At 35.9% G+C, this 18249-nt stretch overlaps 1 protein-coding gene across 1 annotated transcript in view; it reads left to right on the plus strand.

Annotated features, from left to right (window-relative positions):
• TMX3 (thioredoxin related transmembrane protein 3) overlaps positions 1-17881 on the plus strand; it is a 31258-nt gene extending 13377 nt beyond the window's left edge. Inside the window, exons 7-16 of the mRNA XM_009290870.1 lie at positions 1069-1168; positions 1416-1493; positions 3743-3809; positions 6361-6459; positions 8490-8547; positions 9375-9428; positions 9742-9798; positions 13938-14067; positions 16331-16399; positions 17465-17881. Of these exons, the coding sequence (XP_009289145.1) occupies positions 1069-1168; positions 1416-1493; positions 3743-3809; positions 6361-6459; positions 8490-8547; positions 9375-9428; positions 9742-9798; positions 13938-14067; positions 16331-16399; positions 17465-17731 (979 nt within the window). The 3' untranslated portion in view covers positions 17732-17881. The remainder of the gene's footprint in view (positions 1-1068; positions 1169-1415; positions 1494-3742; positions 3810-6360; positions 6460-8489; positions 8548-9374; positions 9429-9741; positions 9799-13937; positions 14068-16330; positions 16400-17464) is intronic.
• The last annotated feature ends 368 nt before the right edge of the window (positions 17882-18249 follow it).

The following is an 18249-nucleotide window of genomic DNA, read 5'->3' on the forward strand; positions in this document are numbered from 1 at the left end:
GGCAGCTTTCTAGCCACTCTTCCCCAAGCCTGTAGCGCTGCATGGGGTTGTTGTGGCCGAAGTGCAGGACCCGGCACTTGGCCTTGTTGAACCTCATACAATTGGCCTTGGCCCATTGATCCAGCCTGTCCAGGTCCCTCTGCAGAGCCTTCCTACCCTCGAGCAGATCAACACTCCTGCCCAACTTGGTGTCGTCTGCAAACTTACTGAGGGTGCACTCGATCCCCTCATCCAGATCATTGATAAAGATATTGAACAAGACCGGCCCCAAAACTGAGCCCTGGGGAACACCGCTCGTGACCGGCCGCCAACTGGATGTAACTCCATTCACTACAACTCTCTGGGCCCGGCTGTCCAGCCAGTTTTTTTTACGCAGCACAGAGTACACCTGTCTAAGCCACGTTATTGTGGCTGGGAAGACCTTATTGTGGTATTTCACTGTGTAAAGAGGGCTTAGAAGAAAGATTGGAGAGAGACTTTTTATCAGGGCCTGCACTGACAGGGTAAGGGGCAATGGTTTTAAACTGAAAGAGGGTAGATTCAGATTGGACGTAAGGAGGACATTTTTTGCTATAAGGGTGGTAAGACACTGAAACAGGTTGCCCAGAGAATCTGTGGGCACCCCATCCCTGGAAGTGTTCAAGGTCAGGTTGGATGGGGCTTTGAGCAACCTGGTCTAGTGAAAGATGTCCCTGCTCATGGCAGGTGGGTTGGACTAGATGATCTTTAAGGCCCCTTCCAACCCAATCCAGTCTATGATTCTGTGGCCAGTAAATGGCATGCTTGTTTACATCATAGCAGCATTTTGTACTAAGATATTAATTTCAAATTTAAGTGTGCTATTTGAGGAACATGAGTTTATTTTGGGGGGATTTTTAGGTTTTTTGCTTTTAGTTGAAACTGAAATAGTAAATTGAAAAATTAAATGAATTTGCATTGGGGAATTCAGTTTTTTAAAAAAACAACACAAAAAACTTTATGGCATTTTCTTGGGGTTTTTTATTTATTTGGGTTTTGCAGCTTGCAGAAACTGAGATTTTTTTCTTTCTCTTTTTTCCCTCCTCCCAGACCTCTTATCAGGCCACTTCCTAGCCACCATATGTTCGAGCACGTGCAAAAAAGACATCGTGTACTTTTTGTGTATGTTGGTGGGGAATCTCCTTTAAAGGTTTGAAGCTTGATTAAATAAAGTTACTTCTTTTGGCTATTCACAGATGTATTTTAAAATATCTTCTAAAAGACTGAAGTGCATGATTGTAATATTCTCATCCTTTTTTACTTTTATTGAAGTGTTTTTACAATCTTGTCATAACCATATTTTCTAATTACTCTTTGAAGATAAGTTATGTCACAAACCTTTCGTTTGAAGCATACTAATAGTTCAGAAATAAAAAACATTGTTTGTATTTTTGCAGGAAAAATACATTGAAGTTGCTTCAGAACTAATAGTTTATACATACTTTTTTTCTGCCTCAGAAGATGTGCTGCCTGAGGTAAACTGTTTTGGTTCCTACTACTTCCACAGAAATGGTATAGTTCATCTCATATATGTAATTTTGCTGTTTTGATGACACAGAGATGACTTCTTATAATGTATTTGGCTTTGGTGGATTTCAAACTAATTACACTGAAAACTAATTACACTGAAACATTTAAATTTTGAGTCTATATGGGGAAAGAATACAAACCAAGTTTCAGTCTGTCATTGCTTTGTATTGGCCAAATTACTTGTTCACTCATATTAACAAAATTAAACAGTAGATATGCAGAACTCAATGTGGACTATACAACCTCCTCAAGAAGGTAGATACTTTGATTTTTAGCCAATGCAAAGCTCTTGTTGCTCCTGACAGCCCTTTCACCAACCACTTTTATAACTAGTTTGGGGGTCTACGGCATGGAGTACGATTGGTACCCTAATAATCAGAAAAGTAAGTGAAAAGGTGAGTTATTTTTCACCTTGTGCAGTACGGCTGATCAAAACATTAGTCTGCCCAGGGATCCAGTCTATTGGCTGCAGAATTCTCATGTGGCTCTGGAGGATTCCGTAACAAGGAAATTATTTACAGTTAGTCACAAGGGTGGAAAAAATTGTTACTACTGTTGTTAGTCTAACCATTGTTGCTTATGTGTTGAAGCAAAATCAAGAGACTTTTTCATTTATTGTTATCTCCAAGTGGGAACTAAGTCTACTCCATGCCTGATAACGCATGACTTTGAAATTAGTTTGGGATTAGCAGGGTGAGAACTAGTATAAGTTATATTTTTTTTTTTAGGCACCTGCATTTTCCAACATCATAAATAGAACAGGCCTCATTATAAACAGTGCATTGTTAGATTTCCAGAAGCCTTGTATCAAAATCTACCTCAATTTGAATATTGCTATTTGCACTTCAGTCCCAGCTGAGCAAGAAAAGTACTGTTCGCTCATGCAGTGGAAAGAGTGTAAAAGGCTGGAACTCTTTGAGATTCTGTGATCACAGTGATATAAGCAGCGAGCTGTTTTTCCCACCGAATGTAATTTCCCACAAATGTCATTTAAACTGAAGTAGTGATGGTATGCAATATTGTATGGAGAGAAGCAAAAATGTTATGAAATCAGTGGTCGCTAGTTGTAACAAGGCTTTGCATGACAATATTCACTGTTAGGCTTTGTTTTGTCACCTTATGTAATCTTGTTCCAAGCTTCAGGCATCTTTTGCAAGCCATAAGCTGTACATAGACTGATTTGCCCTTTAAAGATGCTAAACTATGTTTTGGGCAAATAAGAGAATAAAGCATCGTCTAGAATTACCACCTTCTTGCTCATTCATGTGAGCTGTTACATTATAAACCTACTGCTTTAACATTTATTTCCAAGAAAGATAATGCAGAATGATTGTAGAAGGCATGTCATCTGGAAAAGCACTCATGATACTGTTCTTACGTTTCCCAAACATACCGGTAAATTAGACAATTCAGCCAACATCATCATCAAAACTAAGCTCATGATACAGTCCTTTCTTAACCACAAATGCTATTAGAATTCTAACTTAGAGTGGTAGCAAGCAGTACGGAGTAGATGCAGTATTTCTTCTGTGGCAGTTTACTGAAAACATGAGCTGAATAAGATTCTTTTAAGTTCCACGGAAAAGGTTTCTACACCGTGTATTTTTTTTGAGTATGTTGCTGACCATCCTAAATATCATGTTTAGAATGATAATGCAGGCATTCATTGTTCTGTTTGCCTAAATAGGGCTATTTGTAGCTTTGGCTGCTGGAGCTATGTCTTTGTATTCCTATCAGCCTGAACCACAGGAAGTAGCCCAGATTTAGTGAGACGTGTTATCAATGTTATTATTTTGCTCTATGATATTGACTGTCCATTTAGTAGAAGTAATGGTATGACAGGTATGCTGACAACAGCACGAACTGGGAACAGAGAGCATGACTGATAAAACCTTCAAGTTATGATCGCCTATCTAAAGTTCAGGTCCAACCAATATTCTTCATGCTACTGCAGATACTAGTAAAAATCCTGCTTCATTTACACTTTGTGAGACCTACCTCTCAAAAATGTGTTTATGTTGTGTTACTTTTTAATATGCAGAAGCTGATAAATTTATTTTAGTAAATGTAGACAGAAAACATTTAAATGTACTTGATATTTTCCCCATGGACTACATTTCCTCATTTTAAGATTGTTTGTTTGTTTAAAAATCTTTTAATCTTCCATGGATTAATTGAAAACAACCTCTTTCAGTATGTGACATTGCCTGAATTGCCTGCTGTTGTGGTCTTCAAAGATGGAACTTACTTTGTTTATGATGGTAAGTAAAAGTGGACATTACCTTAAGACAAGATATTTAAAGTATATATGGAGAAACTGGAACAGTTGGGATTTTTTTGAAGGTTGTGTTGGTGTTGGGAAATTCCCCAATTTTATGATAAATAACAGCTCCTTCATGAAGGAAAAGAGAAAAGACTAATTAGTTCTTATGGAACAAAATGCATTTGAGAAGGAATTGGTTTTAGCAATACTGAAGTAGACGTCATTTGCTTTGCGTTAGCAGTAAGATGCAGCTTCTAATGTTATTGCTTTGCTGGCATTAATGCACTTATGAAAGTTATCCCTTCACTCACTGTCCAAATTCTTCATATACAAAATAGAAGAAAACTCTTGCTGAAGAGGAGTCACGCGTAAGATGAATTTACAGTTCCAAACAGTTAATCAGATTTTCTCTGAGTGCTCTTCCTGACAGTCAGATCTCTCTCTCGAAGTTAACTTGATTTTTTTCAAATGTGTACTCTGCTGAGAGATCGCACAAAAGAGTCCAGTTTGAGCTTTTTGTGTCTTGGCAATACAATACTTTCTTAGTACAGCAAGTCTTCCTTCAACAACTGTGAAGGAAGAGGAAACTGATTCTGCCTTTATTCCCAATATTAAAATTTGGAGGGCCTTAACTGATAGCTTTGAGCATATGTAACTTTCACATTTGTGTTACTTGGATATTGGTAGTAGGAAAGGATCAGACAGCATAACCTCTCCCTGTATAACTGACGGAGTGTACTATGCATACATAGAATGGTTGACCATTCAGTCTGTTTTTCCCTTCCTGAAAGTGTCCCTCACAAAAAGAGGTTACGGAGATGTGGACTGTTGTCACTGGAGCAGTTGATACGCAGTTTTCAGCTGGATAAACTGCTTTAACTGGGTTGTTCAGCGTGTAGATTGTAGAATGGCCACCTGAGACTAGTAGTGTTTCATAACACCACTGACAGCAGTACACCTGCCATTTATATAAAAAGTGTATATCCATATGTATGGATATCCATTTATAAGTGCTAGATTATACTCAGACTATACTGTAAAGCCTGTGCTTTATAGTCTGTTAGGTGCACGTACACATGCGTACTTATATTGTATATCATGGGTTGGCTTATAGTACACCACTTATTTACAAAAACATCTACTCTTGATTTAGATTGTTTTAAATGCAAGTTTTTATTTTAAATTGAAAACATATGACTCAGAAGATTATTCTGCTGTTTTAATTTCTGAGGATCAGTAGTACCACAGCAAAATACTCCAGATGGGCTGTCAAGGATATTCTTTGTGATTTCATAGAATGGCTGTACTTGTCTTCCTCTTCAGTCTGTTGCCTTACCAATCGTCCTCCAGATAAAAATTGACTCTATAGCCTCCTTGTTTTGCAGTTGATTATTTTTTTTTTTAACGGGTCTGGAGAAGGAAAGCTTGTCAAAGAGCAACACTTCTGAATTGCTTTTTGCTGTGTGGCCCGCTTGCTTTTTCCACACCTTTCAAAACAAACACAAAACTTGTAATAATCCAGGTTTAAAATTTACTTTGTAAAAATTTTACTCTTTTATAATGTACTAGAAACATTATTGTAAATCAAACAAGTTATGAAGACATGGTATAAGAGACTGGATAAGGTTATATGTGCAACTGTTATGATTGGGCAGAAATTTGAAGAGCTCGCTATAAGAAAAAGGTTTAGCAAAATCCCTGTCTGGTGTTTTGTTTTTCTTCCTCGTAGTAGGGGAATGGGATGCAGATCTATGGGAAGCTTCATGCTTGGAATTGCTTGCTACAAACTTAGGGCAATTAATTGGTAACCTGAAGTTATTGATAATTCACTCTATACAATAGGATTTAACACAAATTAATTTATTTAATGTGCATTTATATGTGTGAGTATATATATTTGCATCATATATATGTTTATATACATTTTTCTTTCTTACTTGTGATTAAGCTCTAATTATAATGGTGTTGGTGGTATGTGTTAGAATTTGATTTTTTACGGGTTTAAAATGTCTAGCATCTGAAACCGTAGCCTTCAGTATAACTGATTCTGAATCATATGTAAATATTTGTTCATTTACATTCACAATGCTGTTAATGCATCTACTTTTTCTTGATTTCTTTCTATTTCATTTAAAGACTCTCACAAATACTGCTTTCTGTATTTTTGTATCTCTTTACTTTGTTTGAAACTTCACACACACACACCCCCTTTAAAAACAGGGGTTGAAACTGTTCCTTTCTGCATTGGGTCACAGTTATCTTCTAGAATAGTATTGTTTATCCTTGATTTGGGAAAAAATAATCAAATCAGCTTTTCATGCTTTGCTATGTTCAACAATTGAAAATAGCTTTACAAGTTTTAAAACTGAAATGTCCAGAAATGTGAGAGATCTTGTCTAACAACAATAAAAGGAAAAAAGAGGAAAAAATAGTGTTTGCCTCTATAGTACTGAAAAAAAAAACTGATTGCCCCCCTTAAAAAAAAAAAAAAAAAAAAAAAAAAATCTTTTTAATGCATTCCTTTTTTTTTTTTCTTTTTTTCCTCTTAGAGTATGAAGATGGTGATTTGTCATCCTGGATAAATAGAGAAAGATTTCAAGGTTATCTTAACGTAGATGGCTTTACGCTGTATGAACTTGGAGATACAGGTGAGATGCTGCTACCACTAAACTCTTTGGCATCTCTTGTACTTAACACTAAGAAAAATTAAAGAGCACTAAGAATGTGTTTTTTGAACTTCGAAAATTAATTAATCTCAAAGTTAGAGTTGATAGCGCCAATCTTTTTTTGGTGTTGGTGAGACCTGTTCTATTGACTAGAGGCTTCATCCAAAGCCTACACTACTCCTTTCCTCAACATAAAAATTAGTATGTCTAATCCTGTAGTATTCACAAAAAATTAGTAGTACTTTTAATTTAAGAGTGGCTTAGGTTTTGCATGAATTACATATTAACTCTTGGGATACCTACAGGGAATTTTATGACTGGATTTAGATGTATCAAATATGGATGGATTTAGATATGTCCTAAATCTAATGGATTCAGATATCTTTAAAGTAGGTATGGTAAGGAAGGGAGGAGAGCATGTACCAAAGTGGACCTGTCCTGGAATACTTTAGCTTTTCTCTACTAAAATTTTTTGCAAGCCAAATAACAACTTTGCAACCAAGTGACTTCTGGAATAGGCAAATGACTTGTACTGCTCTTAAGGTATAAATACTCTGAAGTAGCAGAAGAAATGCTGAAAGTGTTGATTTTTCCATGCCAGGATGCCTTATAATCTACATTCCATTTCAAAAGAAAGGAGTTTATATTCAATGCAACATTGAGTTCTTTCAGGCTTTAAAGATTATGAAATGTCTAGGTTCTTACATGTTTGTGAAACTAATATTGTTACATCTACATTTTAAAAGGTTATTTACAGAAATGCTGTTACAAATTGTTTAAATGTAGCATATTTCTTCCTTGTTACATTTTGGTCTAACAATTCCTCAAATTATCAAAAAAAAAAAATTACGACTTAAAAATAAATGATGGCTTCTCCATTGTATTAATAAAGAGCTTTATGTATAAATACACAGTACCTGGAATTTATCTACGTCTTCTTTTCCAGTCTAAAAAGTAGTTGTCTTTTAGTGTATTCACTAGGTAGTGTCTTAAGGTGTGGAAAGAAATGGGAAAAAGTGAGAACTGAGGTATGGAAGAAGTGGGGTGGGGGAAAGCTATTGCTGTTTCACAAGAAAGCCTGGGAATGAATCATTGTTCTTGTCCTCAAAACTCTTCAGTATTACATGAACAAGAGTGAGTTTCTTTTTTTGCGGGGAATGCTTCCTGTGGCATAGAGATAGGTGAGCGTTGAGCAATAGATTGGTTTGGGAGGGAGGGGTTTGAATGAGTCATGGCCTCTAGAGAGACTTAACAAACTGTTCTTCTGCACTCTGAGGCTTTGGTTAATCCAGCTGATGACTACACTGTTAACAGATCCGCTTTCCGAACAGGAAGTCCTTGATCTGGAGTACCTTTGGCCAACTTTCTAAACATATTTTGATCTGGTTCACCTTAGGAGGCGCTTTTTTTTTTCTTTTAATCAGAAAAACTTCACAAAGTGAATCCTGAAAAGATCAGTATATTCTGGTGTTTGGTCTTCAAACTCCTCTGACAGAGGTCTGTGTTTTTCTGATGTAATGAATTCTGGGCTCTGCCAGTAAATTTTTCCATGTGTTTTTCTGTAAGGATAATACTCCAAATTTTCAATAGTGTGAAAAATAGTCGTTACTGAATCCATACAATTGTGATTCAATCAGTTAGAATCAGCTTGTAATTGCCATTATATAATAAAGGTTTCCATAGCCTCATATTTAGGTATATGCAACTATGCAGCTTGAGTAGGGAATTAATTTTTATCTGCGTTTTTCCTCTTTTAACTTCTTTCTATAGGTGTAGGCATTTCATAGAAATCTAGTGGTGTGGCATTAAGCCACATCTTAATTTATTTTCAGTAGCTTTAAGAAAACCACAATTTGATCAGCTAGAAGAGGCTATTTGGCATCGACATTAGTTTATACTTAAAACTAATTCCTGTCCCTGGAAAGTATCTGATCTTCTAGGTTGGAGTATTTTCCATCTGAGAACGTGTGTTTCTTTTTAAATGGTTTCAAGTATTTTATTCCTTATTTTAGGAAAACTTGTGGCTATTGCAGTCATTGATGATAAAAACTCTTCAGTGGAACATACCAGGTACAGAATTGAGTATTGGTGACACTATGGGAGAAATGTGCTGGTATGACATAGAGAACTTTTGAAAAGTTTCTTAAATATTAAGAAATGCTAACTTGTGGATGTTCTCTAATTTATGACTTCAGCCTACTGAATTTACTTAATTTATGGCTCTGTTGAAGCACATGTGAGTTCAATGAGATTATGGGAGTTCCTGCATCACTCTTCTGCCATTTGTTAATGAGATCACAGGAGCAAACAGTGATCGCATAGCTTTTTAAAGCTATTGTGTCACCTTTTAAACATAGACGAGAGTACTTGAGTTCAGATGACTTTGTTTAAACTTACTAAGTTCATCTCAAATGACTGTTCTTCAGCTCAGTTGCATTAAAAATGAATTTAGTGATGCTTATATATTAGTTGTCTGTGGAACTTATATTAAGAAGGGGTGTTTTCAGTTGGGTTGGAGTTTGCTGAAGAGAGGAACAAGACCTTCTGCTGTCCTTTTCTGATTGCATACATAATTAGACTAAGAAAATATTGTTCAAGTACTGTGTATGCTATTTTCTTTGGATTTTCTTTAGAGTCACATTGCTGCATCTTCAGAAGGCAGTAGATGGAGTGAAGCAGCCTGACTGTGTTTTTCTCGTGTTGAGACTATGTGGTAGATAACCTTTCAAACCTTAGAAACCAAGCAAGATGAACGAGGTGTTTTTTGTTAATGGAATAGGGAATCCTTATTGCTGATGAGGTACTATTTGCTGCTTACTGGGGAAATCTCAATGGTTATTGTTTGTATTTTGACAGAGTATATCCTGAATTATCAATGTCACTTTTTTTCCCTCCAGACTAAAATCTATTATTCAGGAAGTTGCTAGAGATTATCGGGATCACTTTCACAGGTAGGGACACGGTACAATGATATCTTAAATGAGCTTCTGCATTAACCTTTCTAAGACAGCAGTCATTTCTACATGAAAAATGTTATAGTGCCTGCTTTTATATTCATATACTGATTTTTAATAAGACCATTCCATTAACTAAGTGTGTTTTGGGATGCTGACCGTCTTGTAGGAAGTCAATTTTCAAATTATATTGCTGAGTGTGTGATCTCATCTTCAGTTATAGGAAAAATATTTAAGGAGGAACTTTTTGCTGAAACCCACTATTCTGTTTTCTTTTTCATCATTCTGTTGTTCACTGCTTCTTTTACAGGGATTTCCAGTTTGGCCATATGGATGGAAATGATTACATTAACAGTTTACTAATGGAGTAAGTAAATTTTTATTTGAATATTCTTTCTTCTCTTGTATTTGTTGCTAAGTGTATTTAATTGAAAACAATCTTATGAAGAGCTCCTGCCTTTCATGGGTTAAAAAAAAAAATTGCTGTCCTCAGAATTCAGCATGTAGCATAGTATCAGTTGTTCATTAAATGAAACTGCATAATTTAATGTTAGAAGTTTGGTTTACTGATAATGCTGATTGACAAAGCTTATCTTTTATGTGTACTTTGTTAAATTAATTACTCTATTAGAACTGTGGTGTTTTTTTTTTTCCTTTGTTAAATTTACAGGGCACTAGACAAATTAAAAGTTATGTCAATTTGTAACAGGAAATGTAAATAATGTTTATGCATTATCTATTTTTTTTATTTCTGGAGAGGCACATTTCATTCTTGAAGCATTTTTAAGACATGCATAGAAATACGCTTCTGCAGAGAAGAAGCATAAAATGCATGGAAGATGCTGTCTGCACTTGATATGTACATGGTACATTTTGAAATATATAAGTAGCTTAACAAGATGCATGACATTTGCCTTATTATGATCCTTGTCTAAAAATGCAGTAATTAGAGAGTTAAGTTGCTTGGCATTTACAGTTGACTACTTGTTCTCCTCTGGCATTTTGAGTGAAAGAAGGGAAAAACAGGGGTCAATACAACAGCTCTGTAAGTTTTCCAAACCCTTTTCTTGGGGATCAAAGCATGTGTTTCTGCCCCTAAAGGTTCTAGGAGCTTCATGGGGATTCATGAGGCACAAAGCCTGTATTTCTGTGGAATGTCTGTAGATTAACACCTGAATACAATTAATTTAAAAACAGCTGTGTCTCAATTGAAGTTAAGTAATGTGATTGATCTAGTGCTTTATAGTTGCCAAAAGTGAGACCTTCCTCACTTCATTAATTGCTTCTCCTGTGCAGGCTTTTATGTCTGACTGTCTGCTGAGCTGTTTTGTCCTGTTTATCTGGCAGAGAAGTATTTGCTTTTTTGGCTAGGCGAATAGGGGAGTTACTTTGCTGATCGAACAAAACCCTTAAACGTCTTCCCGTGTATTCTGCTCAGTACCAGAACTGATGTGCAAAGAAGCAGGGGAGGGAGATGAGGTCTGTGGGAGGAAGAAAATGAAGGGGAAGAAGACAGAACTGTCACTTACAGCAGTAGTGGTGTAGTGGCAAGATCTGTTCAGCTGGATTGTTTAACTTAATCTGCAAAATGCCTGATTTTATAATTTGTAGTGTATGGGACATTGCTGTTAAAGTACTCACAGGCTTTTAGTTATTTTCTAAACAGAGTGTATACATTTCCAGCATAAATGGAAAGCAGCAAAAGAATGCCGACAGAACTGCCACTTACAGCAGTAGTGGTGTAGTGGCAAGATCTGTTCAGCTGGATTGTTTAACTTAATCTGCAAAATGCCTGATTTTATAATTTGTAGTGTATGGGACATTGCTGTTAAAGTACTCACAGGCTTTTAGTTATTTTCTAAACAGAGTGTATACATTTCCAGCATAAATGGAAAGCAGCAAAAGAATGCAGCAAAATATATTCAGTGTTATAAGTACCTGCTCTTCATGTGGCTACTTGAGTAATTCGAGTAAAACTGTATTGCAAGTGCTTCAGTTTTCCACTAGATGGCAGTAAGTGGAAATAGAGAAATTCTCCCTAATTGTGAGAAATCTATTGCAGAATACTTTTTTTTAGTGTGCTAGATGCACATAGGAACAAATTCTGTTTCTTCACAAAGGACAAAATATTGTATGATTCGTGGGGATAGAAGTAGTAGTCCCTGATAGAAGTACACTTATGAACTTGGCTTAACTCCATTAGTAGACATTATAATTTATCTGTCTCTTCTGCAGTGGATGAATATGCTTTTGTTGGATTAAAAACGGTGTAGTTAAAACTATGCACAAAAGAAGAAAACTGAAAGCAAAGATACGTCTTTGTGTAAGCTAAGGTATATAGCATTATTGGAATGTCAACTGTAGGTGTATGTAGAGTATTAATTCCTCAGCTCTTGGAAGAAACATATTAAACGTGTTTTTATAAATCTGTTTATAGCATATAAAATTTGTATATGAAGTTTTTCTTTCAGCTGCTCTACAACCAACTCCAAGAAACTCAGTTGCCAGACTGTTAAATGCAATAGAAGCACCTTTTTTTTTTTCGAAAAATGGGGGGGGGGGGGGGCGGATCTTTTCTGCATCCAAGTAATAAAACATGTTCTGTTTTGGCTGGGGTGAGGTGTTTTGGCAGAGTTTGATAACTTGTTACCAGGCACTTGCAAAAACACCTGACTTGGTTTGATTGCCTCCTACTTATATTTCTTGTTTGTTCCTAATAAATAGAGAATAAAAATGTCAAGGGAAAAATTGTATTTAGAGAATCTTATGTTGCAGGTTGTCACTGTTGGCAAAGCTTTGTTGTTTGTTTGTTTGGTTTTTTTTTAAAGTTCCTTTGAAAGGATGAAATTATTTTGTTATCTCTGTAGTTGGCCTTACATTTTCTGAGGTGCCACCATGCTTTCAACTTGAGTACTGGGAATGTGGTCTGCACCTTAAATCTTGAAGTATTTGGCTTTCTAGGAGTTTAGAAAATTTTCATGTATAAATATTAAACTTGTTCACTTCTAGGTTTGGAATTGAATTTAAATTCAAAGAAACAAAACACCTAAAATGTGTGAGGAAAATTTAGAATAATTTCTATGACTTCAAAGAAAAATGGGAATCTTGAGTAAATGCTAAACAATAGTTTCATGAAATAATTGATAGCCACAGTTAAGGCTGAAATCATCATCAATATTACGTGGATTGCAAATGTACATGGGTGGGGCAGTATTAGACAAGAGTGAAAATGTAGAAAAACAAGGTTTGCATTGCTTCTGCTGTGAAGGAAAGCCACCTAGTATTTAAATTCATTATTGACAGAACTGTAGAAAACTGGCAGTACAGGAGATTTTTCACCTTACTTATTTAATGTATTTTAAATCTTTCTTGTTGAACAATCTGGGGTTGTTTAGCCTGGAGAAAAGGAGGCTGAGGGGAGACCTTACCGCACTCTACAACTACCTGAAAGGAGGTTGTAGCGAGGTGGGTGTTGGTCTCTTCTCCCAAGTAACAAGCAATAGGACGAGAGGAAATGGCCTCAAGTTGCACCAGGGGAGGTTTAGATTGGACATGAGGAAAAATGTCTTTACTGACAGAGTGGTTAAACATTGGAACAGGCTGCCCAGGGAAGTGGTGAAGTCCCCATCCCTGGAAGTATTTAAAAGACGTGTAGATGAGGCACTTAGGGACATGGTTTAGTGGGCATGGTGGTGTTGGGTCAACAGTTGGACTCGATGATCTTAGAGGAATTTTCCAACCTTAATGAGTCTATGATTCTGTGTACGTGTGCAGTATTAAATTTTCGTAAACCTGATCTAATTTTGGATTTAGGGCTACTTTGAACAGTAGATTATACTGGTTTATTTCCAGAGTTAATTTCTAACCTTTTTTCTTTTTTTTTTTCCTTTCTTTCTGATTCTGTTATACTAAACAATGCTTATGCACGTGAAGGTCAACTGCTGAGCAATGACTGTTTAAAAACTTAGTAACTCATCTGCCATATCTAAAAGAGATGTAGAAAAACTCTGGTTGGTAGAAAAACTTTGGTTGGTATGGTTTATTCTTTTGACTTGACAGGTAGAGGTTGACGGATAGAGCTGATCAGTTGGACCATGGCTGTATGGGATTGAACTTTTGGATTATACTTTTGCCTTTGTGCACTAAAACACTTAATGACTTGTGCTAATAGCACATTTCATATACAAGGCTACTATCTGTGATCTCTTACTAACTGGCAAGTCATAAGGTACCTGATTTGCAGTCACTATGGGTATGTAAAATGCAATCAGCTTCAATAGTGTTGCTGACACAGATGTGAAGGAAAAAATGTTAATGAGAAACATGCTCGTACCATTCAGGTGATTCTCTTCCCCCTTCCCTCTTGCCTTTAAGGAACTGCTATAAGGAACACACGCAAAGTGAAGATTAATGGATACCCTTTTAAATTATGTAGGAATTATTTGAATTGCAGTGTTTTACACAGTAGTTCTTTAAATGTATAAACTATCTGTTTTATATTTCCAGTGACTTGACAATCCCTACTATTGTTGTATTGAATACCTCCAATCAGCAGTATTTTCTACCAGATAGGCACATTGAGAACACAGAAGACATGGTTCAGTTTATTAACAATATCTTGGATGGTACAGCTGAAGTAAGTCTTCATTGTGACTTGGAATATGTTGTTTGGTGTTTATTTCCTTAAATGCTAAAGCAGGGAAAAAATTTGTTTAATCTGATTGCTATGCCACGTGTTTTATCTTCCTGTCCTGTCTGTCTTCCTGTCTTGGGTGCTGTCAGTGAATATGTGATTGTGTATTCTTGAGGTGTGCCATTGCTTGCTGTTCTGACTGCAGAACCTCTTGTGGAAAGCAAGCTTTTTTTTGCTTATAGCATAATGTTAGCTGACTTCTCTTGATATTCCTTTTACTGGTGTCACTGGTAAATGGAGAGCTTTTTATTAATCTCCTGGTTTGCTTTAAATGCATTTGTTTAAAATTATAGTGCGTAATTCAACTCTGCCCTTTCTTTTGGGTGGTAAATTAAATAAATCCAATAGCTTGATGAATGATAGGTTCAGATTCAAAAACCAGTTTTATACTTGCTTTGCGTATTACAAACGGACACAAGCTTACTGTTCTCTCTCTTCTCTAAGACTAAAAATGAGCTGTCTGTTGTTAAAACAACAAAATTAATAAATCTGGAATTGATTGCTTGGACATTTTTTTAATGTTGGCAAAACAAACTCAGGTTTGCTTATTCCCTCAGTGTAAGTTGAACAGAAGGCTATGTTGCGTGGATGAGGAAAGAGATCATGGATCAGAGCTTTCATTTGTGCTTATGGGGCAGGAGGGCTTTGCCACAAAGGGGGGCAGTGCTAACAAATCGTTTGGCTGCCTCCTGGGAGAAGCCGATGTTGGTTTAAGCCCCATTTCACTGTATATTGAATGCTTACTGTGTTAGCTCAATCCCACTTTACGTTATGGCAGCAGTTTTAGGTCATCGGGTGGTAATGACAAGTAATGCTGTAGATCCTTTCAGTCATATGGGGTACTTTGGTTTATTTAATCTGACAAATTGGTGTAGCAGCATAATATAGGTGGATTTGCTTGCTGTTCATGACTTTACTGGCCATGCTTCCAGTTGCAAGGTGAGGGGTATTCCTGCAATTTATCTGGCGGTTCTTTGTTCTTCAATTCTCATTTTTTTTAATGCTTTGTTAATTGCATTGAATTACGTTAATCTACATCTGTTTGGCTCTATTTAAATATATCCTTCTGGTTGAAACAACAAATGAAACTGGTTTCTCTCTGTTTTTTAACTTTGAGGAAATTCGTTTGTGATGCCTTGTGTTTTTTGCCATAGTGTCACTTAAGTCTTTCTACCTTTTGTTTGCAGTATTTCAGCTAGAATGATTAAAGATCTATCTAAATTCACATCTTTTTATGTATGTGAGAGCGCTAATAAAAGACACAATACAGAATGTGACTTCATTTAAGCTAAATGGTGTCTATGGACATAAAATGGCACTACTTTGGCTACATTCAGGCCCAAGAAATTGTGCAGCTGTTGAGGAATGACAGTCTTCAAAGTATGCTGGTAAACAAGTAACAGGATGCAGACTTTCTGAACCACAGTGAAATATCTGAGAAGTATAACATTCCCCCCCTTCCTTCCTTGGGAAATGTTGGATTATTCACCTTGAGTTTCTTGTTATTTTCTGTAAGGCCCTATAGGTAGCCTTCTGTGAGTCTGTTTCACCTTTGTGGACTTTTTTGTAATTTGAGAGGTTTTGGTCAGGGCCAAGTGCTGATCAGTTGACTTCCAAAATGTAGGTTGTCTTCCCATTTGTTTCTCTGCCAACTCAAGACAGGTGAAAACTGGTCCTGTTCAACAGACAAATTGCCTTTGGATTCATGTGGTTATTTTGAAGACTGCTAAATTAGGTGGCAATGTAGGTATAGTCTGTCATTGCTTGACACAAGTTTTCTTTATTATACTTTCATATTTTCTTGTTATTTAGTTCTTAGATTTTTCTAACTGCTTCTGTCATAATCAATAAATAGATATCCATCAGCTGCAGGAAAGTTCAGAAGATCTCTGCACTTTTATAATTGTTACATCGGGACAGTTGGTAGCTTCTGTTAGTGTTCCTCTATGGTAAGAGAGTGGAGTGCCAATCCACTATTAAAGCTTGCACTGATTGTTTAAAACAATTGTGAGAGAATTTTTCATGAGACTTGAAATGTTTATCCATTCTTGAGAAGTTGGAGTGTCTGGGCATCATGAGATGCACGAATAATTACTTTTCATTTCCTTCTAAAGGGACTTAAGATTGCAAGGTCTGAAGAATGAACTTTTGGAATCATAACTGAAAAGTGTCAGCAGTTTTGACATGGTTCCATTTGAAATTTCAGGCACAGGGTGGTGATGGACTTCTGCAACGAATCAAGAGAATAATCTATGATGCCAAGTCTACTGTAGTGGTAAGTCTTTTATTTTTCGTTAAATTAGATGGTGCCCTCGTCAATCAAGATGCAAATGTTTTCAGAGGGTTTAGAAATATTTTTATATATGTTTGTTTATATTATATATCTTGTGTATATATTATAGGTATATATACATTAGGTTTAAGCCAAATGAACTTCTTGATTAAAGTTTTTAATAATATTTTCCCATGTGCTAAATATTCAACATAGATTAGTTTCTTCATTTTTCACTCCTTTTCTGTATTAGTCTGACGTATTTTAAGGGATAGAACAGGGAGAATTCAAAATCTTTTCCTTGACCCTTTTGACATCCTTTGACTGAAATTGATAACACTTTCATGTTCTGAGAAATGTTATGGTTTCAGTCTAATTGGTTAGAGCATAAGGGGATTAAATACTACACTTGGTGTAGTTTTAGAGCAAATATTTTTATCATCTTTCTTATAAGTGAATTATGCTTAACAGAATTTTGTTGGGAAGATGTACACAAATCCATTTCTTCACTTCTCCTACACAAGCAAAAAAACCTGTGCTGTGAATTTAAATTGAAACTCACACGTTTCTGAATGAGTGGCTTCCAAACTTCTGTGAATGTGCAACATTTAGCCATCAGTTTCTGAAACCAAAAGTCCTGCCATTAAACTACTCTTCAATAGGAAGCTGTCTAATAACAGAATGTTTCTGCAGATCCCTTATTACTCAAACTAATTTTCGAGAATGAGGCATAAATAAGAGATGAAACTGGTTGCTTCAAAGTGTTATTTTAATGCTGTTAGAACAATAGTTTCTCAAGCTTCAAACAGTGAATAGGATATACGGTTGGCATGTTAATATTAACTGTCCCAATGCAACATTGTAATATTTGAACTTTGAAGTCTTAACAATTCCTACTATAAGCTCATTAAAAAAAAAATGAGGACTCCTCCTTTATGGAGCAAAAGAAAAAAAAAAACCAAACAAAAACAAAAAAAACCCAACTGACTCTGTAAATACAGAGAAGTAACGCAGTAATTTTGTATATTCACTGAAGGTGTTTTTTACTTCAAATTTGTGTTTCAACAGTCTGTGTTCAAGAGTTCACCACTTCTGGGATGCTTTCTCTTTGGGTTGCCCCTTGGGGTCATCAGCATTATGTGTTACGGAATCTGCACAGCTGATACAGATGGAGGGGTAGATGAACATGAGGCAGCTAAAAAGGAAAACAGTGATCGGGAGCTCACGGACGAAGGCAGTGAGGAAGAACAAGAGGAGGAAAAGAACGGAAAATATACAGAACTTTCAGATGGAGAGCTTAAACAGAAAGATGCAATGGAAAAGAAAAAAGACTAACTTGTTTAGCAAAAGAATTCTCTAGAATTTCCAAATAGACTTATTTATTGAAGGTAGTCATTTACTGATGATCTTCATGAAAGAGGACCTTTTTGTCTGCATTACGGTAGTTTTGACTTGCATGTATTCAAATTTTCTCAGAAATTGACAGGAAAAAAAAAAAGGATGTTCTCTTAATTTTCTTTACTAGATTCGCAAAGAGCAATTTAAACAGAAGAAATTTGCAGGTACAATTCTACACCTTTTTTAAGAGTTTTGAATTGTTCATTTCCAGAACAGTGAGATAAAGATAACATTATTTGACCTTAGTGTATGTGATGAACTACTACTAATATAGCCCAGCTAAACACTCTTTCATATAAAATTAAGGCTGAAAACTGAGAAAGATTAAGAGATCTGTAAAGTCTTTCAGAGCCTGATAGCTAAAGACAACTTAGAGTTTTCCAAGAAGTCACGTGTTCTACCTGTTGCACATTATTTTGGAAAAAAAACCCCAAACTTTTCTATTTTCTCAAGTT

The sequence above is a fragment of the Aptenodytes forsteri genome, unplaced genomic scaffold (genome assembly GCF_000699145.1).
Source record: "Aptenodytes forsteri isolate BGI_AS27 unplaced genomic scaffold, ASM69914v1 Scaffold45, whole genome shotgun sequence".
Lineage (NCBI taxonomy): Eukaryota > Metazoa > Chordata > Aves > Sphenisciformes > Spheniscidae > Aptenodytes > Aptenodytes forsteri.